At 43.0% G+C, this 26,904-nt stretch overlaps 1 protein-coding gene across 1 annotated transcript; it reads left to right on the top strand.

Annotated features, from left to right (window-relative positions):
* Positions 1-264: 264 nt before the first annotated feature.
* LOC123397678 (E3 ubiquitin-protein ligase AIP2) lies at positions 265-4,622 on the top strand. The gene is made up of 5 exons (XM_045092213.1): positions 265-632; positions 1,968-2,181; positions 2,832-3,073; positions 3,808-4,014; positions 4,112-4,622. Exons 1-5 carry the CDS (start codon positions 474-476, stop codon positions 4,259-4,261), a joined length of 972 nt encoding a protein of 323 aa, XP_044948148.1. The 5' UTR covers positions 265-473; the 3' UTR covers positions 4,262-4,622.
* The last annotated feature ends 22,282 nt before the right edge of the window (positions 4,623-26,904 follow it).

Here is a 26,904-nt window from a genome sequence, read left to right as displayed (position 1 = left end):
TCTTTTCTTTCTCCGTCGATCACAGGCGTGGGATCGGATATTTTCTTTTTAAGGACATGACTGCATGGACAAATAAATAGAAAGTTAAAATAAAAATGTCCGGGCACTAACCTCTACGTGTACTTACCTCTACCGTCGAATGTCGATCCGACGGCTGGGCCGGCCCCGGAGTAAGCTGCGAGGCTGGGCCCAACCCCTCTGGCCGTCGGCCGTCGTCGTCCATTCACACGCCACGCACGACGTCGTCACCGCCCCGCCTCCCTGGCTAAGCCACCGTCCCGTCCCCGCGGTATTCCTTTCCTCTCCTCCAAGACACCACCAGAGTCTAGACGCGCGCCCCTCCACCAGACTCCGTCGGCATTTATACCTCCGGCGACGCACGCATCATACACACGCAGAAATCGACCACCCGATCCCAGATCAGGAAGCAACCTTGAAATCTGAAGCCCCAGTCGAATCGGAATCCTAGCGCCATGTCTGCCACGGCGGGGGACGAGGCGGCGGTGGCGGAGCGCCTGGAGGCGCTGCGGAGGAAGCTGGGCAAGAAGCAGCACTTCGAGGAGGCCGTCGCCGACCTCACCGCCACGCTCCGCGACCGCTACGACGGCGCCTCTCCCGCCCTCCGCGAGTCGGTAAGGCCGACCTCACTTCACCTTCCCCCATCCATACGAGAGATTACTAGATTGGTCGTAGAAGGAGAGGTTGCTGCTTGGTATGGATCTAGGAGGAGAGGATTTGGGGATGGAGAATTCGATTGGTGCGGGATCGGATCGTGCATAGTATCGAAATTACATTTGTTCAGTTAGAACTGTCCAAATTAGACTTCCGTTTGTTAAGGTGCCCCAATCAATGAATGCTCTGCTTCGGGTGATAGATGATGGCTATTCCAGTTTCAGAGTTCTTGAGTATTTTTAATTACCCAAGCAGCAGAAAGTGTTAGTAGTCTCTTCTGCAGCTGGTGCTATCTAGGCAAAACTACGATTCTTAACCTTGTTTTTCTGCTGAAATTAACATCAGCATCGGTTCTCTACAGAAATCCCGGTCCACCATCCGAGGTGGACCTTGGAAACACTGTATATGCTAAGGTGACAAACCTAAATCGTGTTAACTAGTTTCTGGACTAATATTTTTAACTATTGTTTGCTCAAAACAAAGGAACCAACCAATATGACATATCTTATAACTGTTGAAAACTACTCCCTCTGTTCCTATATATAAGTCTTTTTAGAGATTGTACTATGGACTACATACGGAGCAAAATGGATGAATCTACACTCTAGAATATGTCTATATGCATCCCTATGTAGTCTGTACTAAAATCTCTAAAAAGACTTGTATTTAGGAACAGAGGGAGTAGTCAATATATGGATAAACTATTTAAGGGAATTGTTTCCCATGTTCTATATGAACAAAAAACTTGTGTTCATGGTTCTGTGTTAAAATCGCCAAATCGCAAGAACTAAAATACCATACAAATGAACAGGGTTATATGTACGGATGTGATGAAGCGAGTAATATAGCTGTGCCCTTTGACTTCCATTGTTGGATGCACTCTGTATTGTCACTTTGTCAGCATAAAAAAACATATGGCCATGAACATTCATGATCGTGCACACCACATGTCACAAAGGCATCAGCATGGAAGTAAAAGACAGGGTGTTCAAAACAAATGTTAGCGGAGATATTTGCCATAGAGAGCATTTAGCCATGGAGAGTATGTCCATTATCTCCTGAACTGATCTTCTTGGTACTTGGTACAAATTCACCTAGCACTCTTTTACTTGGAAATGTTCCCATGGACCATTTTTTTGCCTACTATACAACCCATGACTCTGCGAGAAATGTTGTTATTATTTTCTTAATCAATTGTTTGGGTTGCTACGCACTACAATCTAGTTTTCATGCCTGTCATCCTATTTTTCCGCCTTGTTTTGTTGTCATTCATATATGTGAACTGCTTTTTGCAGATGTACTCTACGGTTTGCCGTGTTGCAACCGTCCTTCAGACTAGATATACAGCATCTGGATTCTGGCGCGCTGGTCTGAACCTCTTCGTAGCAACAGAGAAGTTGTTAACTAATCCTGCTGAAAAGGAACGCCTCAAGACTTGCATTTTGAGGGCCCGGGAGCATCTTGATGAAAAAGAAAATGAGGAGTCAATGCCAACCAACAGACAACCAGGTATGTAATCAAGATTTTAACTTCTGAATTTAATAACACATCAATACCTAGCATAAATACATTTTATGAAATTCCACAAGGCAACATTCTCGCGGCACATCTCGCGTTGGTAAATCCTGTATTGATTGGTCTGGTTGTGCTCTGGCAGCGATGTCAATTAGAATTCAGACTGTAATGTCCATAGTTTAATACTCCCTCCGTTCTAAAATATAAGACCTTTTAGAGATTTTACTAGAAGACTACATACGGAGCAAAATGAGTGAATCTATACTCTAAAATAAGTCTATGTACATCCGTATGTAGTACATAGTGCAATCTCTAAAAGGTCTTATATTTAGGAACGGAGGGAGTAGTAGATGGTATTATGTGATATATCATGGCAACCATGTATAAACGTAGGAGACTTTTGGTAAATCCTGTATTGATTGGTCTGGTTGTGCTCTGGCAGCGACGTCAATTAGAATTCAGACTGCAATGTCCATAGTTTAATAGATGGTATTAGGTGATATATCATGGCAACCATGTATAAACGTAGGAGACTTTTGGCCGTATAAGCCTTTTGTGTGTTTATCGGTTACATCAAGTGTCTGTCCTCAGAAGTCTTTACCCTTTGAAATATCTACATACTAATAAGATGTTGCCTTTCCCAGACTCTAGATTCCTCTTTGAAGGCCACCTTACCGTGGGACAAGAACCTCCTCCTCCAGCGTGGCTTGTCGCCCAGAATTTAACACGCGAATTGAACATCTTAGCGGAACCTTCTGGAGATCAAAACGGGAACAACACTAGAACGGAGTTGAGGCCTGAGGAGATGACACCTGCTATAATGAACTTCTTAAACACCTTATCAGGGGACGCGGATCTTGAGAGTGCCTTGGAAGCATCACTTCAGGTAGGTTCATGATAGTCAAATTTGTTTGGTGCTCATTTTCACATCCTAACTTTTCTAGTATGTATAGTTGGTTGATGCACACAATATCTTTGGCTCTTTGGTATCTTAACTAGCAGAGAAAGCATACAACCTTAGGTTTTGGCGTTCTGTGTTCTATAGTAGAACAGATTCGATAAATTTGTAGAGTATATATCATCCAATGTGTATTTTATACTCCCTCCGTCTCAAAATAAGTGTCTCAAGCTTAATACAACTTTGTATTAGAACTAGTACAAAGTTGAGACACTTATTTTGGGACGGAGGGAGTAATAGTCTGTGAGTTACCTTGAGCCTAGCCTGCACTGAACATAAGTGGTGCTTAATTGCTAAAAACAGAACTCAGCATGCTTTGTTGGATTTGGAATTTGTGCTAATATTTGATTTACCTGCATTCTCAAATTGACAGACCTTTGTTGTTTGCTAAAATGGGATTTGCCAGTACAATTAATTTACTACTCCCTCCGTCCCAAAATTCTTGTCTTACATTTATCTAGATATGAATGTATCTAGTCACACTTTAGTATTTAGATACATCCATTTCTAGACAAACTTAAGACAAGAATTTTGGGACGGAGGGAGTACTTTCTACTGCTGCTATCACAAGTTTTTCATGATCGAGAGTCTATTGCGTGGTTCTTAAGTAAAGAATATTTGAATGTGTTAATGAATCCTGTGTCTCGTTTTACTATTGTCAGGGTATTGCACCGCAGCCCAAGGTACCTCCAGCGTCAAAGGAGGTCGTTGCTAATCTCCCCGTTGTAACTGTTACTGAAGAAGTCATTGCTAGGCTGGGCAGCGAGACTGAGTGTGCTGTTTGCCGGGAAAACTTGGTTGTGGATGACAAGATGCAGGAGCTGCCGTGCAAGCACCTTTTCCATCCTCCTTGCCTCAAGCCGTGGCTGGTAATTTTGCTCATACACCCTCATAACCATTGCTCTTGAAGCGTCATTGATCATTACAATTCACCGCAGCTAACCGGTCTTGATGGTCACCCCGCAGGATGAGAACAACTCATGCCCGATCTGCCGGCACGAGCTGAGGACGGACGACCATGCGTATGAGAGCCGGAAGGAGCGTGAGCGAGAGGAGGAGGAAGACAGGAAGGGAGCGGCCAATGCTGTCAGGGGTGGGGAGTTCATGTACATCTGATATCTGAATGGGAATTACTGTTTCTGCTAGAGAATGTAATGTGACCATGCCTGAAATTAAGCATGTCTTGTGTTGTTCCCAGCTTCACCGCGTCCCTAGTTTGTCACCAGCTTATCAAGCACAAATGCACAATAGCAAGTCATTAGAAACCTTGCCATAGTTCACATCAGATATTCCAAGAAATACTCTTGGGGAGCGGCAATGCATAACTATGGCAAACTGCGTCATGCAATTTACCTTTCTTTTTCTGCGAGGATTGTGATTCACTTGAACATATAACACGGAGAAGAATCATAGTGCTCCATTGGTATTTTAGACGGATGATGAAGATGATGATGATGTTGAATCACATCTGGAAAAACATCCATTGGTATTACCGTGCCAGATCATCGAGCCTTTGGCCCAGTTATGATCCCATGCTGTACGTTATGTTTTTACTCGCCTCGGCTCTCTGCACATCCATTGGTATTGTGCGCTAATTTTCTTTGTGGTTCAGTGGATTCGTGACAGGCCGATTCGCGAAAGGTTCCCAGAGCATATTCCGTTCCTCACATTCATATATCTTAAATTCATGCAAAATTATGCACCTCGGTCACACAAATCATTATGGCATGTAAATTAATACCAAACATAAATAATGTTTACATAATATTTACTTTAAGTGCGGAATCAAACATCTGCTGCTCCGCATATTCCGCGCTCATCGAGGACACGAAGTTCCAACTTAAGCTCTGGTTTTCGAAACAGGAGATCTCGGCTTGTCGCCGAGGCGTAAATATTGTGGCCATTGAATTAGCTAGCATTGGTCGTCTTTGTAATCCGGTTCCAGCCAATGTGGCTTCTTGTGCTCATGCTGATTTGGCTGGGTACCGTTAAGTAATAAAGCTATGTTTTACCTAAAAAAAAAATCTGCTTTTTGGTTTTCATTATAGGTCCACGTATACTTCACAAGATCATTGAGTAGTAGCGCGTGTATTTGATGATCTCGAAAATTCTAATGCATTTATAGAAAATTTATAACTTGAGCTGCATTTTGATCTTTCTGGATTTCAACTTGTTCTTGAGGTGCTTCAAAATCATTGATTTGGGCTACACCGTATCCTCATCCTCAACAATCATATTATGCAAAATAGCAAAACATGTCATGAGCTGCCACAAAGTTTTTGATTCCCACGTCATTGCAACCCAACGAACAATTCTCCAACAAGCTTGAAGCACACCAAATGCCCTCTCCACATCCATCCTAGCCACTTCCTCCATTGTTGCAAAGTGGCTTTGTTTATTGTTATGTGGTTCGGATATGGTCTTCACAAACGTCGCCCACTGAGGGTAGATGCCATCGGCGAGATAGTATCCCATGTTGTAGTCTCGGCCGTTGACAATGTAGTTGCATGGCGTTGATTCCCCATTGCAAACCCTTCTGAACATCGGAGATCGTTGAAGCACGTTGATGTCGTTGTGAGAACCCGACATTCTAAAAAGACATGTGAAATCCATAAGTCATGTGATGCCACCGCTTCTAGTATGATAGTGGCCTTTTTGGTGTGACCTTGATACATTCCTCCCAAACCATTGGGGGTAGTTCTTTCATTGCCAATGCATGCAATCAACTGATCCGAGTATTCCTGGAAACCCTCTGGCGTCTCCAATAGTCAACAACTTCTCCATGTCCTGCACATTTGGTTCTCTCAGATACTCTGCTACAAACACCTCCGCCACAACACGGGCAAACTTGACAATAGTATTCACGGATGTGCTCTCCCCCATTCTTACCATCTCACCAACGACATCTGCAGCAGTACCAAGTGCAAGCATTCTCAGAGCGGTCGTGCACTTCTGCTTGGCAGAGAAAGAGAGTTGACCGCAACAATCCCTTGTGAGAATGTCATAGTCATTGTGTGCCTCCGCTCCGTCCACAATACGCAAAAACAATCGTTTTCGCATGCGAAAACAGCGACGGAACCATGGATCATCTGGAAAGTTTGGTTTGGAGCAAAGTTGTCCTTGTGCAGTAGCTTTGCTTGGGATACCCTATCCCAATTGATCACTCTTCTCCCTTTGATTGAGCCATTGAAATTGAGAATATGCTTCACTTGCCGGTCCATTTCCTCTTGCATGCTCATGAGCATGATCATGTGCACTTCTTCATCTGAATTCGAGGAATCGAAGAACTCATCTTGAATCATTTGATCAAGCTTCATCGGCCCATACTCCTGGTCAGACTAAGCATCATAATCCATCGTTTTCCCTAATAAAATCACAAAAATCCGGTCAGGCAATGTGTCGAATACATCAAGCACAAGGCGGAGCCAGAGAGTTGTCCAGCGTACCGCGGTGGCTTCTAGGCAGGCGACGACGTCCCCCACCGCGAGGACCGGAGAGAGGACTGCTCTGTCGGAGCTCGCGGGGCAGAGGCTAAGAATGGTTGCGAAGCGTGCGAGGCAGCGGAGTTGCAAGACAGACTGCATGAAGGAGGAAGAAAAGAAGAAAGAGCAAATGGATCCCGCACTTCTCGGGATGGATTTGGTTCAATTTACGGTGGGGTCGGGTTGTCGGGGTTCGACGTGGAAAGCGTGCACGAGTGCCCCCATATTTTCCCCATACTTGGGCTGGATATGAGGGTTGTCGGTCAGCCCGGGTGTTTGAGGCCCGTTTGAGGCGCCCGACTGGGTCGAAATTTCGTGACTGTTCAGTGACCGGCTGGCCTGCCCGGCCGTATGATGCGGGTTTGGGCGCTCGACTATAGATGCACTAATGGCATCTCCAACACTCACCCTCAAAATAACCGCATCAGTCCGGATTGAGATGTTTATATCATCGTCACGTAGAGCTTCGACATCCTTGGCCCACTCAAATTCTTCCTCTCGGTCCCATTCTCTTTGACTCTGCACCTGCCCCCCTTACTTTGCATGTGCACTCTTTACGCCCATCGCCGCCGTCGCACCTCTTCGACCGCCACCCAAGTATTGCCAGACGACCGCAACCCTAACTCACACGCTCACTCTCCTTATACTATGATGTCGTCCACCGAGGATCCATCCGTGGCCTCGTACCCTCCGCCCACCGTCGTCATCATCCATGATGGAAACCACACCTAGTAGGTGTTCGATCATATGTGAAAGTGCGAAATCGACTAGAGGGGGGGGGGGTGAATAGGAGATTTTTAGAATTTCGTCGCTGAGGAAATTCCTCACTGATGAATAACTTGCAGCGGAAACAACAAAGGATCAGGAGTGCAAAGTATTACTACAACAGTTTATCGATGAGGATTATGAAAAACAGTTTGCACAATACGCAGGCACAGAGTAAGCAGGTGGGGATTAACTAGTGTGAAGAATTTGAGGTTGAGGAAATTCAGGGAAAGTCTTCAGCAAATCCTTCAAACAGAGACAATGAAAATCTTCAACGTACAATATTGAGGAATTTAAAGAGTTGAAGAAATAGAACCTGTGTCACAGTGAAGACAGTGGTTGATGACCCAGTTCCAACTGCTGTGACAGTCATACGTCTGGTTTGGAGCAGCTTGGTATTGAAATCAAAAGACACACAGTCCCGGGACACACAGTCCCTACCATATTATCCTTGAGCTAACGACACACAATCCTCGCCTGACACTGGTGGTAAGTTTTCAGGACAGACTTCCAAACCCTCACAAACTCGGTCACCCGACGATCCACAATTGACTGCTGGATTGCTCTAGACCATGACGCCTAACCGTATGGAGGATGCACAGTCCTCAAAGGCAACAGGCTTCAGTTCCACACAAGAACAAATTCTTCAGTGATGCTCAATCACTTGGTTTTTGGTTTGTGGTTTGGTGTTTGGGGTATTTCCTCACTGATGATTTACTGTCAAAGACTCTAAGGAATTTGGGTTGCTCTAAATGACAAGTGTCAGTTTCTCATGGAGAAGCCAACCAACTAATGGTTGTGGGGGCGGCTATTTATAGCCTGGGAGCATCCCGACATGAGTTGACATAAATGCCCTTAAGTATTATGATCGTTGGTGTGGATAAGATCGGTGAGTGGTGCAAATCGCGGTAACGGCCGAGACTCTCAACTGTGAGAGTCTTCATGTCTCTCATATTCCTCACTTGAGGCTTTTGTAGGTTTAGGCTTGGGTTGAGCATCATGAGGAAATTCATTCCGTAGTGTTACCTTGACCCCCTTTAACAGCATGGTGTTCCTATGACTCAAGAGTGAAGAAAATGAAACAGAAAGAATAAATCTTCACGCTTCTAAGTCTTCGGACTTATTTTCTTCAGGACACACCGTGTTCCTCATCTTCAGTATCTTCATGAGGAATATCAATTTCATTGCAATTTCTTTGCGATCTAAATCTTCAGCATAAGACCAATTTGTTCAGCCGAAGATATACATTTTTAGGGGTCGATATTCATCGTATAACTCAAACTCCCCAGCGACTTATAGATCATGTGTACACTCATGAGCACATTAGATACTTAACCTATAAGTCTTCAAACTACCAAATTCACTAAGGGCACTAGATGCACTTACAATCTCCCCCTTTTTGGTGGTTGATAACAATTAGGTTAAGTTTTCAACAGGGATAAAAATATGAAGTGTAAATACTTAGTTGAGGAATTTGAAAACAAGATACTGAGAGACTCCCCCTGAAGATGTGCATACTTTGAGGAATTTGCTTTTCAGAGCAAATGCACATTGATGATTTATATCATGGAGATCTCCCCCTGTATCTTGTAAATACTGCATACATATGACATATAATATGAGGAATTTAAGAACGCATGATGAGGAATTTAAGAACGCATGATGAGAAATGGTATCTGACGAATTTCAGCATGCGTGCATTAATATTTTGAGGAATAAGCATGTGAAGAAAAACGTTCAAAAGCGTCAGAGTACCATCGGGCTTAAGTTACAACTCATTACATCAAACACTTCAGAAGAACCAAGAGGTTGTAACTTAATAAAGTTCATAAGCCCCAAAATTTATCCCGCGTGAAGACTAAATCAGATTTCTCCCCCTTTGTCATCAAATGACGAAAAGGGACAAAACTGAGGACTAACGCCCCATGAAGACTTTCACTTCTTGGCTGATGAAGAAGATGCGTGAGGATTCTTGGCGACGGGCTTCTTCCTTGGGCCAGTTGCAGTGTCTTCTGGTTCTTCATCAGATTCTGCAGTGCGGAATGAAGAAAAGGAACTGTCCTCAAGGTCTGGAACTGGAATTGGCTTGAATTTCTTCTTGGGAGGCCACGACCAGTTGAAGTCTTGAGTAAACTCCAATTCATCAAGTTCTTCTTGAGTCTTCAGATGAGCCAGGGTGGCCTAGGTTCGATCAAACACCTCATGAAGATAGTAGTGATTTTTCTCCACTGCATTCTGAGTCTCGTTGAGGATTTTCACAATGGCAATTGACGTTTGACCCATTTGTGATTGCGATCGACCTTATGATGAAGACTCAGGAGTAGTTCTCTGTTAGTCATTATCCTTGGGGCAACAGGGCTAGGCCGATCCTGAGTTTCAGTGTCATCATACGAAGAATATGCTTATGGTTCGTGAAACTGGCCATCAAGGGGCCGACTTCCTTCATCGATGACAGATTTTCCTTTTCCTTCAATAGGCTCAAAAGTCTTCTTGATGACTCTGATCGAAGGCAGATATCCAATGTGATTGTTGAAATCAGCATGATAGTTGATGCCTGACCTGCGTCTGATGAAACTCATGATCCACGGAGCGTAAATCTTCAAGTCGAAGGGCGACATAGCATTATCAGCCAGAGTCCTCAGGAAGAAGTCGTGAAAGTTTATTGGTATGCCATGGATGATGTTGAAGAGGATATTCTTTATGATGCTTACGACATATTTTTCATCGTCATGGCCTTTGATTGGAGTGATGACACTCCACAAGATCTTGTGGACATTCCGTGGTTCATACTTCAAGTCTTGAACCAGAAAGGTCGTTCTTGGAGGTTGATCCTTGGCCAAAGGCTTCACGAGGACTTCCATCAGTCTATTCGGCAACCCCCGTTCATCATACATCAGCACATCTTGTTCTGTGGGAATTGAAACTGGAAGCACTCGCATCATTTTAGTGGCAGGAGCATTGTAATGAGTGTGCTGAGTCATCCAGTCTAGCACCCAAGTGTTGATATCCTTCGGGTCTCCAGAGATGTGCAAAGTAGCTTAAAACTGAAGAACTATGTCACTGTCCCAATCACTTATATCAGTGTAGAGAGGCAGCAGTTCAGCTTCATGAAGAACACTCAGGACAAGGGCGAAGCAAGGAATTTCTTCCATCTCAACATGAGGAATATGCATGTGCTGAAATATTTTGTTCCCCCCACAAAGCACAGAGGCATAGTAGTTGAGCTGAGTCCTTGTCCAAAACTTCCTGTGCCTGATGCAAAGCTTGTCATATGGATTGGCGCCAATGAAATACATCCGTTCTTCATATAACTCTTCCTTTTGAAACTTTGTCCTCTTCGAAAAAGGCTGATTTTGCTTTGGTTGAAGATTATGCTGTTGTTCTTGAGGAGATACTATCATTGATGTTTCAGTGTTGACCACAACAATAGCAGTTTCGGTAATTGGGTGCACGAACATTTTCTTCAGCCTTTTCCTCAGGTTGAGGATTTTCTTCAGGTTGAGGATTTTCCTCAGCTTGAGAAGTTTGCTTGGTGGAGGATACAAAATCTTCAGCTGTTGCAGCTGATCCTTGAGCAGGTTCATCAGATATCTTGTGAGGAATGAAGGACTGAGGAATATCATCAATTTGAATTTCCTCATCCATGGTTTCTTCAGATTCAACATCTTTCATTTCCTCATCTTCTTCAGGAATGACATAATCAATTCCGAAGGGAATAAGTGAATATGATGGAGCTACCTTCAGAGGCATAGCATCCACTAGAGTAGTTGAGGACTCTGTCTGAGCTAACTTGGGGTGCTTGGCCTCTGATGATTCTGAGGTCATTGAAGCTTTTCTTTTCTTTGCTTCTTTCTTAGCAGCTTTGGTTTTCTTCACATCTGATGCAGACAGAACCATTTTCTTCACCCGAGGATTGATGTGAAGGAATTCTATCTTCAGGAGGTGGTGCAGTAATAGTCCTGGCAGTTTCCTCAGCTGAAGCATTTTCTTCAGCTGGAGTGTCTTGAGGTATTTCCTCAATAGCAGGTTCATCAGCTGGAGTATCTTGAGGCATTTCCTCATCAACATGTTCATCAGCTTCATCTTCTTTAGTCAACTGAATAAAATAGCTGGACTCAGGCAACTTTGGTTTTACTGGAGGAGCAACCTTCTTGTTATATTCATCAACTGCATCAGTTGCAAACTTGATGAAATTTGACTTGAGACTTTGACGATCAGATAGATTCGTGTACTTGTCGGTCAAAGTATTCAATTCAGCCTGGGTGGACACAAGATCTTCACGCGTCATATTGAGGAGATTCTACCTGAGGAGTTTCTCCTTCTTTAGTTATGCAGCCTTTGCTTGCTTGGCTTGCGTCTCTTTCCATTTGGCCTCATTGATGAATGTGGCCACCATATGACTGACACTTGGGGGAAGCTTCAAGTCATCAATGGGGGTGCTTGGATCTTTATACCACACATTGATGAAGTCCAGCAGAACCTTGGGATCCATGGCAAGAGGAATAGAGCTGCTCGAGGCTTGTGCAACTCGTTCCTGCTTGTTTCTGATGATGGCTTGAAGAGTTTCATCACTTCCTTCTGATGCATAAGGGATGTTGATGACTTTGCTTGGGCTGGGCCTGACGCCCCTTCCAGCAATCATTTTAGTCTTCAAGGGTGTTGGTGAATACTTTGTCTCTGAGCTCATGGCATATGGTACAGAGGAGCTGGAGTGAGCAGGCTGTTGCTTGACAATCTACTTTTGTTCAGGCTTTGAGGCCTGTGTAGCAGTTGAAGGTTTTGGAGCAGGTGCAACCTTGTGAGGCAATTTCTCTTTAGGCTTTGAGGCCTTAGGTTTCTTTGGCACATACTTCACTTGAGGAATAGCTGTACTTGAAGCTTCAGCAGCAGAAGATGTGGCTGCAGTGGCAGCAGCAGAATCCTCATTGTATTTCTTCAGTGCAGTTTCTGCTTTCTTCTGAAGTTTAGACAAGTGTTGTCTTTCTCCTCAGGGTAATCCTCAACTGTTTTGATGCTTGAGGGATGTGCTACCTGATGATCACCAAGAGGAGGCCTTTTGCAAGGTGGCTTAAGGGCGAAATTCTTCGCATAATTTGGAGTGACGAAGCGATATTCCTTCCACTCCTTAGTCCACGTGCGTTCTATCCTTTGAATCCTAATTTCCGCTTTGCCATAGGTTCTTGCTCATCTGGCGTACATTAATCAAGGTATATATCCTCAGGGATATCAATTGCAGTGTTATGTTCAATTTTCTTTCCACCCTTTTGCTTTTTGGCATCTTCCATTTTCTTCAACTGATGCTTTTGCTGAGGAATTTGCACTCTTGAAGATTCTGATGACACTGGCAAAGTTTCTTCGAGGAACCCTGCAAATGAGTTAAGTTCATGAGAACCTAGAGATTCATCAACTGACATTTTGTACCTGTGAACAGAGTATAGGCGCGAGGAATTTGGAGAGGTCATATGCGTTCTTAGATTTGAAGAAATTGAAATTTTAAAAGTTTAGGAATTTGACCAGTGGGTTGAGGAATTTGTCTAAGCATTCCGATCTTGGGTTCCAGAGTTGTGCAGATTCGAAAATTTGCACAATTGAGGAATCACATGAAGAATTTTAGTGGCTTAGTGAAATTCATCAAGTGTTTGAGGAATTGAGTGTGCGAAGCTGATAGACACTAAGGAAAATAGATTTCTCGAATCTATCGTAAAATAGTAGATCAAAAGGGGCGGTAAAATAGGATTTTAATTACCCCGTGTGGCGAGCATGAAGAACAGAGGCAGTAACAGTAAGAAGCTCTTTGGTTCGAGTCCGCTGCGCCCTAACTTGGCGGCAGAAGACAGCTACGGCGGTGACGGATGTAGATGTTCCATTTTCGGCGTGAGTTCGGCAATGGAGAGGTTGAGGCAGTGAAGCTGTTCCTCACCGATGACGAGATTGCTAGCAGTGGCGCTAGGTTTGTGCTTGAGGCGGAGAGAAGGACGAGAGGACGAATACTTTTGACAGAGGGGGGTAAGGACCTATTTATAGCTCAGGTGAAAACGGTCCGGCCGAAACTTTCAGACCGAACAGCCCTTGCCTATTCGCATCCGCATGACACGTGTAGCCCACGATAGAAGTGGTGGAGATCATGCTTATCCTAGTGTGGGAAGTGGGTTCAGTTAGTGTGTAACATCATAAAATTCATTTTTGAATATTTGAGGATTTCGTTGCAAAATCCTCAGCTGACAAGGACACAGTGAAGATTTTGAACAAAGTTTCAAGTAGAACGCATATGAAGAATTGAATAGACTGGGTTGAGTATAGCATAGAGGGGAGTAGGGTCCGATCACATTCACATAGATGAAATATCAGATTGAAGAAATAGCTATTAAGTGAATGTTGTTGAGGACTTTGAAATCTCAGGTTGTATATATATAACTAGGTAAATGAAAAACATCAAGTGTTTTGAAGATTTTGAAAAACTTGAGGATATTGTGATAAAGCATCAGGTTGATGAATTTCAACTTTGAAGGAAAAGCAGCTTGAAGATTTTCAAAGTTGGGTGGTGGCGTGACCCACCGTATAAGAATGATGATTATAGGCGCCGCGTACAATTGTAGTAGGGCCCTGAGAACCAGATTCTTCATTAATTTCCTCACACTAAGAGTGATATTCTTCATTGATTGAAGAAAATCGATTCTTTGTGTGTTGCACATCTAAGTCATCAATTTTGCATAAGTGTTAGGATGTGTGCATGTTTTTACAAAAGATTTGAAGATTCTAAGATATTTAGCTCACACCTCAACTTGCAAAACCTTTTCTCATACAGGGGCTTAGTGAAAGTATCTGCTAGTTGATCGTCAGTCTTCACATGGTCGATGAGGATATTGCCCTTGAGGACATGATCCCGAAGAAAATGATGATGAATATGGATGTGCTTAGTCTTTGAATGTTGTACTGGGTTGTATGTAATCTTGATTGCACTCTCATTATCACATTAGAGATGCACATTCTTCATGTTGATGCCATAGTCCTTGAGGGTTTGCTTCATCCAATGCAATTGAGCACAACAGGATCCAGCAGCAATGTACTCAGGTTCGGCAGTGGAGAGAGAAACACAGTTCTGCTTCTTTGAGGACCAGCAGACTAATGATCTTCCGAGGAAATGACAAGTGCTAGAAGTTGACTTGCGATCCACACAGTCACCAACATAGTCAGAATCAGAATATCCCACGAGATGAAGATTTGAGCCCTTGGGGTACGATAATCCTAGTGTTGGTGTGTGAGCTAAGTATCGAAGAATATGTTTCACAGCCTTATGGTGTGATTCCTTCGGTTTTGCTTGAAAACGAGCATACATGCAAACACTAAGCATTATATCTGGCCTAGATGCAGAAAAATATAGTAAAGAGCCAATCATAGAGCGATATATGTGCTGATCGAATTCTTTACCATTTTCTTCAGTGCAGAGTTGGCCGTTGGTAGGCATGGGAGTCTTGGCGCCTTTGCATTCATGCATGTCGAATTTCCCCAGAACATCCTTGAGGTATTTCTCGTGTGATATGAAGGTGCCATTGCGTTGTTAACGAATTTGAAGACCTAAGAAGAATTTCAGCTCCCCCATCATAGGCATCTGATATTCTTCACTCATCATGTAAGCAAATTCATCACTATAACGTTTGTCAGTACAGCCAAATATGATGTCATCGACATATATTTGACACACAAATATTTCATTGTCATATGATTTTGTTAAAAGAGTTGGATCGAGTGAACCAAGTTTGAAGCCTTTCTTCATGAGGAATTCCTTCAATGTATCATACCACGCCCGAGGGGCTTGCTTGAGGCCATAGAGTGCCTTTTTGAGTCTGAAGACTTCGTCTAGACTCTTCGGATCCTCAAAACCTGGGGGCTGAGCAACATATACTTCTTCCTCAAGCTTACCATTGAGGAATGCACTTTTCACATCCATTTGATATAAGGTAATGTTATGATGATTAGCATAAGCAAGGAGAATTCGAATAGCTTCAAGTCTAGTAATAGGTGCAAAAGTTTCATCGAAATCAATTCCTTCAACCTGTGTGTAGCCTTGGGCTACAAATTGTGCCTTATTCCTCACCACTTGACCATCCTCATCTTGCTTGTTTCGGAAAATCCACTTGGTGCCGATGATATTGTGCTTGCGAGGATCTGGTCCTTTGACGAGCTCCCACACGCCATTTAGCTTGAATTGAAGAAGTTCATCTTGCATGGATTGAATCCACTCAGGTTCCATGAAAGCCTCAACAACTTTTGAAGGTTCCGTGATAGACAGAAAAGAAGAATGCCCACAAAAGTTAACTAAGTGTGAAGCTTATGAGCGAGTGAGAGGACCTGGCGCATTGATGTCATCGGGGATTTTTTCAAGTTCTACTTCATTTGCAATCCTCGGATGAGCTGGTTGAGGATTTCGTCTGGGCTGCGGAATTTGTTCTGGAGAAATTTCCTCGGGAGCATCTTCTTGATTTTCATCAGTGCTAGGAGTGATTTCTACAGCAATTTCCTCAGTAGGAACAATGTCTTCATTAACTTTGAGCTTGATTTCTTCCTGAGGAGACAATTTATCTGGATCAGGAGGCAACTGCTCTCTTTGCAAGCCATTAGTTTCATCGAACCGCACATCTATAGTTTCAACAACCTTGTTGTGATAGTTGTTGAAGACTCTGTAGGTGTGCGAGTATTTTCCACAACCGAGCATAAAACCCTCATGTGCTTTAGGTGCAAACTTTGAGCTATGGTGAGGATCTCTAATCCAACATTTTGCACCGAAGACTTTGAAATAACTTACATTGGGTTTCTTGTCAGTGAGGAGTTCATATGAAGTTTTCTTGATGAATTTGTGAAGATATACCCTTTTTATGATATGGCAAGTAGTGTTGACTCCTTCAGGCCAGAAACGACGAGGAGTCTGATATTCTTCAAGCATGGTTCGTGCCATCTCAATCAGAGTCCTGTTCTTTCTTTCGACGACGCCATTCTGTTGAGGAGTATAAGGAGTAGACAATTCGTGAGTAATACCAAGTTCATCAAGATAATCATCAAGACCTGTATTTTTGAATTCAGTCCCATTATCACTCCTGATGTGTTTGATCTTGACGCCAAAGTTCATCGAGGCCCTTGAGTAAAATCGTTTGAAGACTTCCTGCACTTCAGTTTTATACAAAATTATATGCACCCAAGTATATCTAGAATAATCATGAACTATGATAAAGCCGTATAAAGATGTTGCATTTGTTAGAGTGGCATAATGAGTAGGTCCAAATAGATCCATGTGAAGCAATTCAAATGGACGAGTAGTAGTCGTGATAGTCTTCGAGGGGTGTTTATATCTGGTCATCTTTCAAGACTCACAAGCACCGCAGAGGTGATCCTTGAGGAATTTGACTAATTCGATGCCAATGACATGTTTCTTCTTCGCCAGCGTGTGCAAATTTCTCATACCTGCATGACCAAGTCTTCGATGCCATAGCCAGCCTTCTAAGGTTTTTGCTAGTAGGCATGTGGCTGGTTGAGGACCTGTGGAAAAAATCAACAATGTACAAACCTCCTCTCCTTACACCTTCGAAGACTTTGGATCTGTCAGATTCCATGATGACAACACATCTATATTTTCCAAAGGTAACTACCATACCAAGATCACAAAGCATTGAGTCTGACATGAGGTTAAACCCAAGGGATTCAACAAGCATCACTTTGTCCATGTGTCTGTCCTTGGAAATAGCCACTTTGCCAAGTCCCAATACCTTGCTTTTACCTTTGTCAGCATAGGTGATTTGCTTCAGTGGTGATGGAGTCAGTAGCATATTCATCAGCAAGATTTTGTCACCAGTCATGTGGTGTGTGCACTTACTATCAAGAACCCACTCGGTACTCTTGGGTTTGTCATCCTGCAGATGAATTAGTACAACTTACCATCTCATATGCTTCAAACTTGAAGAATATGATATCAATCTCATCAGATAGGAAGTTCATCATAAACAGTAATTTTTAGGATGTGTGAAATGTTATCATTTCATCAATGTTAGCTTGCGTCCTATCAAACATTTTCCTCAGGTCTCCAGCAAATTCTTCATATGATGATTTTCATCTGGAGACCTGACCTGCAGAAGTGATTAGTTCAATTTCTTCAGCACCCACATCTAAAGGGGTGGTAAAGAGTTCATCATCCTGCGAGCACCATATGAGAAACGGGTCATTGAGGCTAATGCACTTCTCTTCACAGTAGGGGGGTTAGAGTACTCAAATGAATAGACACAAAAGTTCTTTGTGGATTTATGAAGATAATGATTTGAGGAGTAATGCTCATATTCATATCCCTTGTAATTTCCCTGCATATCAGAAGCATTGGCACGAGTACGAGCATAGTTTTGACCAGTTGAGGATTTTGATCCTCTTGAAGACTTTGGTCCACCTGAGGAATTTGATCTAGGGTTCATATTCTTCACGGGTGATGTCATGAGGACATTCACCTAAAGATTTTCCAAATAGCTTTTGGGAACCCAGATTTTCCTCACGGGTGGTCCATTCCTGCAGTTAGTTGCAACATATCACGCAAATATTTCACGAGATTGATTTTTGAATAGTTTATAGTTGGAGTCAAATGACTCATCTGAGGAATGGGATAATTCACATGCAAAGTCTGTTAGATTGGATGGATCAACAGGAGGCCCTTTAGCAGCAATCCATGAGGTTTTGGGATACTTCTCAGGTTTCCACTATGATCCATCAACATTCAGTTTCCTTTCAAAGGAAATTCCTTCTTTCCTCGGGTTCCTGTTCAAAATCTGCTTTTTGAGCACATCGCAAAGGGTTTGATGCCCTTTGAGACTTTTGTACATGCCTATCACATACAATTCCTTCAGGCCTGCATTTTCGTCAGTGACATTTGTGGTTTCCTCAAGTGAGGAATTTGATACCACATGAGCAGTTGAAGAATTTGTAGCAATAGAAGCATTTGATGATTCTGGTGAAGAATTGGCAATTTCACGTTTGATGCATTTAAGACATGGAGGAATGAATTCAACCTGAGCAGCACTGATCTGTTGAGTGAGTAATGAATCATTTTCCATTCAAAGATCATCATGAGACATCCTCAACTTCTCAAGATCAAGTTTCCTTTGAAGGAATTCATAGGAAAGTTTCTCATGATCGGCCATGAGTGTGCCATGACGATCTAGAAGATTATCAAATCTGGACTGAAGACTTTTCATATCTTCAGTGAGGATTTGGGTAAGATTCATTTCATCATTCAACAGGTCATCGCTTCTATCTAGCAGTTTCTGAAGATTTTCAAGGGAAGATTGTTGTTTAGTTGCAATGTTGGCATGTTTACTGTAACTAGTATTTTTTATAATCATCAGGTTCACAGTCACTTGAATCAGAGGAGGAAGTATCATTCATACCTTTGAAACTTTTGCCATGAAGCAATAGGTTGGAGCGAAGTCATCAACATAGTCATGAGTATAGATGGCGTTGTCATTTTCTTCAAGGTTGAAGATTGACTTGCTGACGAATGTGGTAGCCAGTGCAAGACTAGCCACACCAGATTCTGAGTCTTCTTCAGAACCCTCCTCTTCATCACATTCCTTAGATTCTGCTTCAGAATCCATTTCCTTGCCAATAAGTGCTCGAGACTTTCTGAAATTAGTCTTCTTGTGCGATGAGGACTTTGAGGATGAGGATTTTGAAGATTTCTTCTTTTTCTTCGAGTCATCAGAACTTTCATCCTTGTATTTCTTCTTCTTTGATTCCTTCACCCAACAAGGTCAATCAGCAATAAAGTGACCTGATTTCTTGCATTTGTGGTAGGTTATTTTCTTGTAGTCCTCAGATGAAGATTCTTATTTCCTCATATCTCTTCTTGAAGATTTACCAAACTGGCCACGTCTTGTAAACTTTTGGAATTTCCTCACGAGCATTGCAAGCTCCTGTCCAAGTTCTTCAGGATCACCAATGCTGCAATCCGAGTCTTCTTCTTCAGATGAGGAAATTGCTTTGGCCTTCAGTGCACAAGGTATAGAATAGCTTGGTCCATATAGATCTCTCTTTTCTTCATGGTGGAATTCATGAGTATTGAGTCTTTCGAGTATATCAGCAGGATCAAGCATCTTGTAGTCTCGTCTTTCCTGAATCATCAGATCGAGTGTATCAAATGATGAATCCAAAAATCTTAGCAGTTTCTTCACAACTTCATGGTTAGTAATGTCTCGAGCTCCCAGTGCTTGTAGTTCATTTGAGATGTCAGTGAGGCAATCAAAGGTATCTTGGCAGCTTTCATTGTCAAGCCTCTTGAAGCGATTGAAGAGATTGCGAAGAACATCAACACGAGAGTCATGCTGAGTTGATATTCCTTCATTGACTTTGGACAACCTTTCCCAGATTTGTTTTGCTGAGCCCAAAGCACTCACTCTGCCATACTGACCTTTGCTCAGATGGCCACAGATGATATTCTTCGCTTGAGAATCAAGTTGCTTGAATTTCTTCACATTAGCGGCAGAGACAGTAGCAGTGATGGAGGGAACACCATGTTCCACAATATACCAGAGATCATTGTCAATAGCTTGAAGATGCATATGCATCTTGGTCTTCCAGTAAGGAAAGTCCTTTCCTTCGATGGTAGGACATCCTGCAGTAACCTTGATCATGCCTGCAGTCGACATAACTAAAACTCCAGGCGGTTAAACCAAAATCACACACAACAAGGGAGTACCTTGCTCTGATACCAATTGAAAGTGCGTTATATCGACTAGAGGGGGGGGGGGGGTGAATCGGAGATTTTTAGAATTTCATCGCTGAGGAAATTGCTTTTGAGGAAATTCCTCACTAATGAATAACTTGCAGCGGAAACAACAAAGGATCAGGAGTGCAAAGTATTACTACATCAGTTTTATCGATGAGGATTATGAAAAACAGTTTGCACAGTACGCATGCACAGATTAAGCAGGTGAGGATTAACTAGTGTGAAGAATTTGAGGTTGAGGAAATTCAGAGAAAGTCTTCAGCAAATTCTTCAAACAGAGACAATGAAAATCTTCAACATACAATATTGAGGAATTTTTAGAGTTGAAGAAATAGAACCCGTATCGCAGTGAAGACAATGGTTGATGACCCAGTTCCAACTGTTGTGACAGTCGTACGTCTGGTTTGGAGCGTCTTGGTATTGAAACCAAAAGACACACAGTCCCGGGACACACAGTCCCTACCGTATTCTCCTTGAGCTAAGGACACACAATCCTCGCCCAACACTCGTGGTAAGTCTTTAGGGCAGACTTCCAAACCCTCACTAACTCGGTCACCCGGCGATCCACAATTGACTGCTGGATTGCTCTAGACCATGACGCCTAACCGTCTGGAGGATGCACATTCCTCAAAGGTAACATGCTTCAGTTCCACACAGGAACAAATTCTTCAGTGATGCTCAATTACTTGGTTTTTGGTTTGTAGCTCGGTGTTTGGGGTATTTCCTCACTGATTATTTACTCTCAAAGACTCTGAGGATTTTGGGTTGCTCTAAATGACAAGTGTCAATTCCTTGCGGAGTAGCCAACCAGCTAATGGTTGTGGAGGGCGGCTTTTTATAGCCCGAGAGCATTCCGACATGAGTTGACATAAATGCCCTTAAGTATTATGACCGTTGGTGTGGATAAGATCGGTGAGGTGGCGCAAATCGCGGTAACGGTCGGGACTCTCAACTGTGAGAGTCCTCATGTCTCTCATATTCCTCACTTGAGGCTTTTGTAGGTTTAGGCTTGGGTTGAGCATCATGAAGAAATTCATTCCGTAGTGTTACCTTGACATCATTTAACAGTACGGTGTTCCTATGACTCAAGAGTGAAGAAAATGAAACAGAAATAATAAATCTTCATGCTTCAAAGTCTTCGGACTAATTTTCTTCAGGACACACCGAGTTCCTCATCTTCAGTATCTTCATGAGGAATATCAATTTCATCGTAATTTCTTCACGATCCAAATCTTCAGCATAAGACCAATTTCTTTAGCCGAAGATATACATTTCTAGGGGTCGATATTCATCGTACAACTCAAACTCTCCAACGACTTATAGATCTTGCATACACTCATGAACACATTAGATACTTAACCTATGAGTCTTCAAACCACCAAAATCACTAAGGGCACTAGATGCACTTACAATATGTCACTAAGCTTGTTTTCAAACTTCACGTTGTTTTTTAGAGTAAGAAGGATGGTAGGATACTCGGTGAAGGATGATGAGTTGTTGTGTGATGCTACATGGTTGGCCGTATCGGCTGACTTCGTAAGCAGGAACAGAAGGGGACTTCTACAATGCATGCAGGGTCGGGGCCATAATGGTGCCGAAAGAGCGGCCCACACAGGGCCCAAGATTTTGGTGGCCCTAATTTTTTTATATAGCCATAGTATTTCTAAAAAAAGCCTATGAGCTGCCGTAGTGGGCCGTTAGGCGTTGGGCCTGAGTCAAGGCCATCGAGCGCTCGTGCTCGTCCGCTCGTCGCTCGATCGATAGTTCTAAAAAAGGGAAAATGCTTGATCTATCGACCTATGGAAAAGGAATCACTCGAACGATCTTTCGAAAAAAGGAAGCTGCTTAGTCTAAAAGAAAAGGGATCACTACATGCCTAGAGTAGTCGACCGAGATCGCCTCGATCGGGTAACCGCAACAACAGTCCCATCAATGTCACTATAGAAAACGAGATCGTCTCCTCGGTTGTCACCTTTGCCTCATGAGATCCATCGGATTCGGGCCGCTACATGAAACAAGATCGTCGGGAGTTGAATAGGTATGATTTTTATATGTCGAATTGTTATGTAAGACATTATATTATATACATTATAAAAAAATTCAGCGGGATATATATACAATATAATTGCTCATTATTTTATTTTTTTGTGAGATAGTATCCATTTATTAGTTTCACACATGGGCCCAGATTTTTCTGCTCCCGACCCCAAGTGTGTGCATGATTCATTTCAAGCGCGAAAGCGCATTGCGCCATTTGATATGCACATCATCCATGAACGCGATGCCAGCATACATGTGCTGCCGCACATACCACACGCGATAGGGCAGGCCATTCATGCACACATATTTTTGGATGAAGCTTAAGGGGTAGTATGTGTGGGACAACATATATCCTCCATGGAAAACTTGTTGAACAACCGACCAATCTCGTTGAATTTGAACTGTTCTTGAACTATGACATATTTACATTTATTCATGGATTTGTGCTATTTTTATCCGAAATTTGATGAATTCCGCCGTGTTTGATGTAATTCATGTGGTTAGTTGAATCCAGTTTGAAATGTATGCGGGTATATTTGGATGACCGGCTCCTCCATCTGTATCTATGGACTGGTGCCCCCGATCCACGAACGAATGCGGTGTCCGATTTGAGAGTTAGCGTTGGAGACATCCTATGCCTATGGTTTAACCTTTCATATGGTACACCCAATGCTAACAATCCAAACAATGCTTGACTCTCGTCCTTGCCCACTGATACGTCTCCATCGTATCTACTTTTCCAAACTCTTTTGCCCTTGTTTTGGACTCTAATTTGCATGATTTGAATGGAACTAACCTGGACTGACGCTGTTTTCAGCAGAATTGCCATGGTGTTGTTTTTGTGCAGAAATGAAAGTTCTCGGAATGTCCTGAAAATTTACGGAGAATTTTTCTGGAAAATATGAAAAATACCTGCGCAAAGATCCACCGAAGGGGACGAGCCAGTGGGCCACAAGCCCTGTGGCCGCGGCCTCCCCCCTCCCCGCGGCCACCAGGCTTGTGGGGCCCACGTGGCTCTGCCGCCCCCAATTCCAGCGCTATTTATTCCCTTTCGTCCTAGAAAAAAAAATCAAGAGATCAGATTTCATCGCGTTTTACGATCCAGAGGCGCCGCCACATCTCGTTCTTGCCCTGGAGGGCAGATCTGGAGTCCGTTTTGGGCTCTGGATCAAGGAGATCGTCGCCATCGTCATCATCAACCTTCTTCCCTCTCCAATTCCATGAAGCTCTTCATCGTTCGTGAGTAATCTATTCGTAGGCTCGCTGGGCGGTGATGAGTAGGATGAGATCTATCATGTAATCGAGTTAGTTTTGACGGGGATTGATCCCTAGTATCCACTATGTTCTGAGATTGATGTTGCTACTACTTTGCCATGCTTAATGCTTGTCACTAGGGCCCGAGTGCCATGATTTCAGATCTGAAATTATTATGTTGTCACCAATATATGTGTGTTTTAGATCCGATCTTGCAAGTTGAAGTTACCTACTATGTGTTATGATCCGTCAACCCCGGAGTGACACTAACCGGAACCACTCCCGGTGATGACCATAGTTTGAGGAGTTCATGTTTTCACCAAGTGCTAATGCGTTGGTCCGGTTCTTTGTTAAAAGGAGAACCTTAATATACCGTAGTATCCATTTGGACCCCGCTGCCATGGGAGGGATGGACAATAGATGTCATGCAAGTTCTTTTCCCTAAGCACGTATGACTACACACGGGATGCATGCCTACATCACATTGATGAACGGGAGCTAGCCACATATCTCTCCGTGTTATAACTGTTGCATGATGAATGTCATCCAAGAAATCACCGATCCATTGCCTACGAGTTTGTCCCACTGCTACTGTTACTTGCTCTGCTGCTACTGCTGTTACTTGCTGCTACTGTTACTTGCTTTGTCCTGCTGCTGCTGCCACTACTGTTGCTACTACTGTTACTTGCTGCTGCTGTTACTCGCTACTGCTGCTACTTGCTACTGTTGTCACTACTACTGTTCCTTGCCACTGGTGTTACTCGTTAGACTGCTACTACCTGCTACAATACTTTTCTGGCGCCATTGATACTTCAGTTAGGAATAGTCTGCCTCGTCAACAGATTCTTTCCTAGCACCTTAGCTATCATACTACCTTTGCTGCTTATATCCTGCTTGCAGATACTAATCTTACAGGTGTGGTTGAGCCGACGACTCAACTGCTAATACTGGAGAATATCCTTTCACTCCCATCATGTCGAACCAACAAATTTGGGTTGAATACTCTACCCTCGAAAACTGCCCGAACCCACACGTTGGTGCGCCATTGCAAGACAATTGCTAATTGTTGAGCAACTGGAAGCAGTTCTTTTCTGGCGCCGTTGCTGGGGACTGCTAGCACCCACTTAAGGTTGGTTTGAAACTAACATAGTGCACGTGCGTTGCTATAGAGTCATACAAATATAACTCTGAGTAAGATATACCAATAGTTTTGAAGGTGAATTGAGGGGATGTCATCTGGGACATTCTCAAGCTTAGATGCTTGAGTATCTCTTGAATATTACTTTGGGGTGCCTTGGGCACCCCCAAGGTTAGGTTCTTGCCACTCGTTGTTCTACTGATAGTGCTTATCTCACCCAAATCTGAGAACTTCATTCACCCGAAACTTGACGAAACTTCATGATATAGATTAGTATAGTAAAACAAATAATTATCCTAATGTATTGCAAGTTTAATATTTTTCCCACAAACCAGTACACAAAAGATGACTCCATGCAAAGGAATTTCATTTTTGAGCCTTTTTTCATTATTTTTTCTGCAAAATGGGGTCAAACTTGAAGTGTTGGCCATTGATAAAGAAAAGGTTTGGAATTCATACTTTCCTTGTCCCGAGTTCATCCGCCACCAACATTGGGGCATAAAATCTTTTTTTTTTTGCAATTTCAGGACCAAACTACATCACACTTGTAGTTCACATTTGGGTAGTTTCTCATAGTTCACTAAAAGACAACTAAATGGATATAATATGGAAATAGGAATGTCAAATTATTGGAACTTGGTGAGTGACCATCTAGTGTGACCTACTTTTGGTGAAAAATAAAATGGAACAAATTTCAAAACTATTTGAGGCAGTTCCTTCACAAAAAAGTCATTTCTAGGAGTTGGAAAATTAAAAAATTGCTTTTTATTACAAAATAATTGCAAATAACTGTGGAAACATTGTCCATAATGGTAACACCAATAGTTGTGCCAAATTTGGGCAAATAATCATGGATTATGCCATGTATGTGGTCATTTCCATGTGCATAAGGATCATTTTTACTTGTGCGTGACTAGTTGTCTCGGGATGAGTCAAAATAAGATTCCGAAGAAGACCAAGTGTGAAGTTTAGTAGATTGAGTGCTCAATTAAAAATATATTTTATACTCTCAACCCATCTCCCATTTCTTGCACGCAAACACCATTTGGAGACATTCGAGTCACGGACAGCGAGAGCTTTTGCACCTTTATGTTCTTACTTTGCTAATTTCAATACTAGATATAGACTCTTGCTTGTTATTGTCTTAACTTGAATTGCATATCTTACTTGCTTTACTTTCAAGTTCTTATATGCGTGTTAGCATGTCACCATAGAAATATTTGTGTTATCATTTACCCACTCGAGGACGAGCAGGAATTAAGCTTGGGGATGTTGGTGCGTCCCAAACGTATCTATAATTTATGTTTGTTCCATGATCTTTTGGGTGACATTGGTATATGTTTTGCTACACTTTTATATCTTTGTACACATATTTGGACTAACCTACTAACTCAGTGCACCCAGTGCCAGTTTCTATCTTCTGATGTCTTTTTTGCAGGGGCTTTTACCCAAATTTCCAAAGCCCCCAAAATCCCGAGAAAAATATATAAAAATCAGCATGGCGGAAGCTTCCAGATCACCAAAGATGGGCCAGAGGGGAGCCAGGGGGTGCCCATGCGGCCACCCTGCACGTCCTAGCCCCTGGTCGCGCCCACAGGCCGCCTGGGTGGGCCCCACCTCCTCTGACGCCCTCCTTTGGCCTATATTTACCCCTCTGATCGGAAACCCTTCGACGATATCCAGAATCGTGAATTTATCCATCGTTCCGCCGCCGTAGCGCTTCCGAGATCGGGAGCATCACGAGACCTCTTCCTGGCACCCTGTCGGAGGGAGGATTGTCCTCCGGGAGCTTCTCCACCGCCATGGACACTTCCCGGACGTGCTGTGAGTAGTCCTCCTTGGACCATGAGTCCATGACCAGTAGCTATGTGATGTCTTCTCTCTGATGTTGTGCTTCCATGATTAGCCCTTGTGAGCTGCCCTACATGATCAAGGCAACTATGTAATTTTCCTGCTATTGCTATGCTCGGTTTGCTGGGATCCGATGGATTATGAGATTATGTTGAGATTGTGATAAGTTATATATTTGATTATCCTTTTATATTATGTTCTTTAGTGATTCATGCATGTTCTCCATTGCCTTTTATTGCTTTGGCCGAGTAGTAGATTGTAACTCCAGGAGGGAGCGTTATGCATGATTGTGGGTTCATGCCCCCTGATGTCTAGCTTGAGTGATAGAAACATGAGACTAGGGCGTGTGTTGTTGCTATCAGGGAGAAAAAAACGGTGCATGTGATCAGGGTTGCAAGGATTGTTTACCTTACGCATAGTTCGTTAATGCAGTTGTCCGTTGCTTTGAGTTTACACTTTGGGTGGGGCTCGCAAC

The sequence above is a fragment of the Hordeum vulgare genome, chromosome 5H, assembly GCF_904849725.1.
Source record: "Hordeum vulgare subsp. vulgare chromosome 5H, MorexV3_pseudomolecules_assembly, whole genome shotgun sequence".
In the NCBI taxonomy this organism is placed as follows: domain Eukaryota; kingdom Viridiplantae; phylum Streptophyta; class Magnoliopsida; order Poales; family Poaceae; genus Hordeum; species Hordeum vulgare.
Note: the sequence above shows the minus strand (reverse complement) of the source record. Positions and strands in the feature narration are given on the sequence as shown.

What these genes read in the sequence shown, in the direction of transcription:
- LOC123397678 (XM_045092213.1), top strand. Translation starts at nt 474, where the DNA reads ATGTCTGCCACGGCGGGGGACGAGGCGGCGGTGGCGGAGCGCCTGGAG. An exon ending in GCCAACCAACAGACAACCAG is followed by an intron (nt 2,182 to 2,831) that starts GTATGTAATCAA and finishes TGCCTTTCCCAG; the next exon opens with ACTCTAGATTCCTCTTTGAA. An exon ending in CTTGCCTCAAGCCGTGGCTG is followed by an intron (nt 4,015 to 4,111) that starts GTAATTTTGCTC and finishes GTCACCCCGCAG; the next exon opens with GATGAGAACAACTCATGCCC.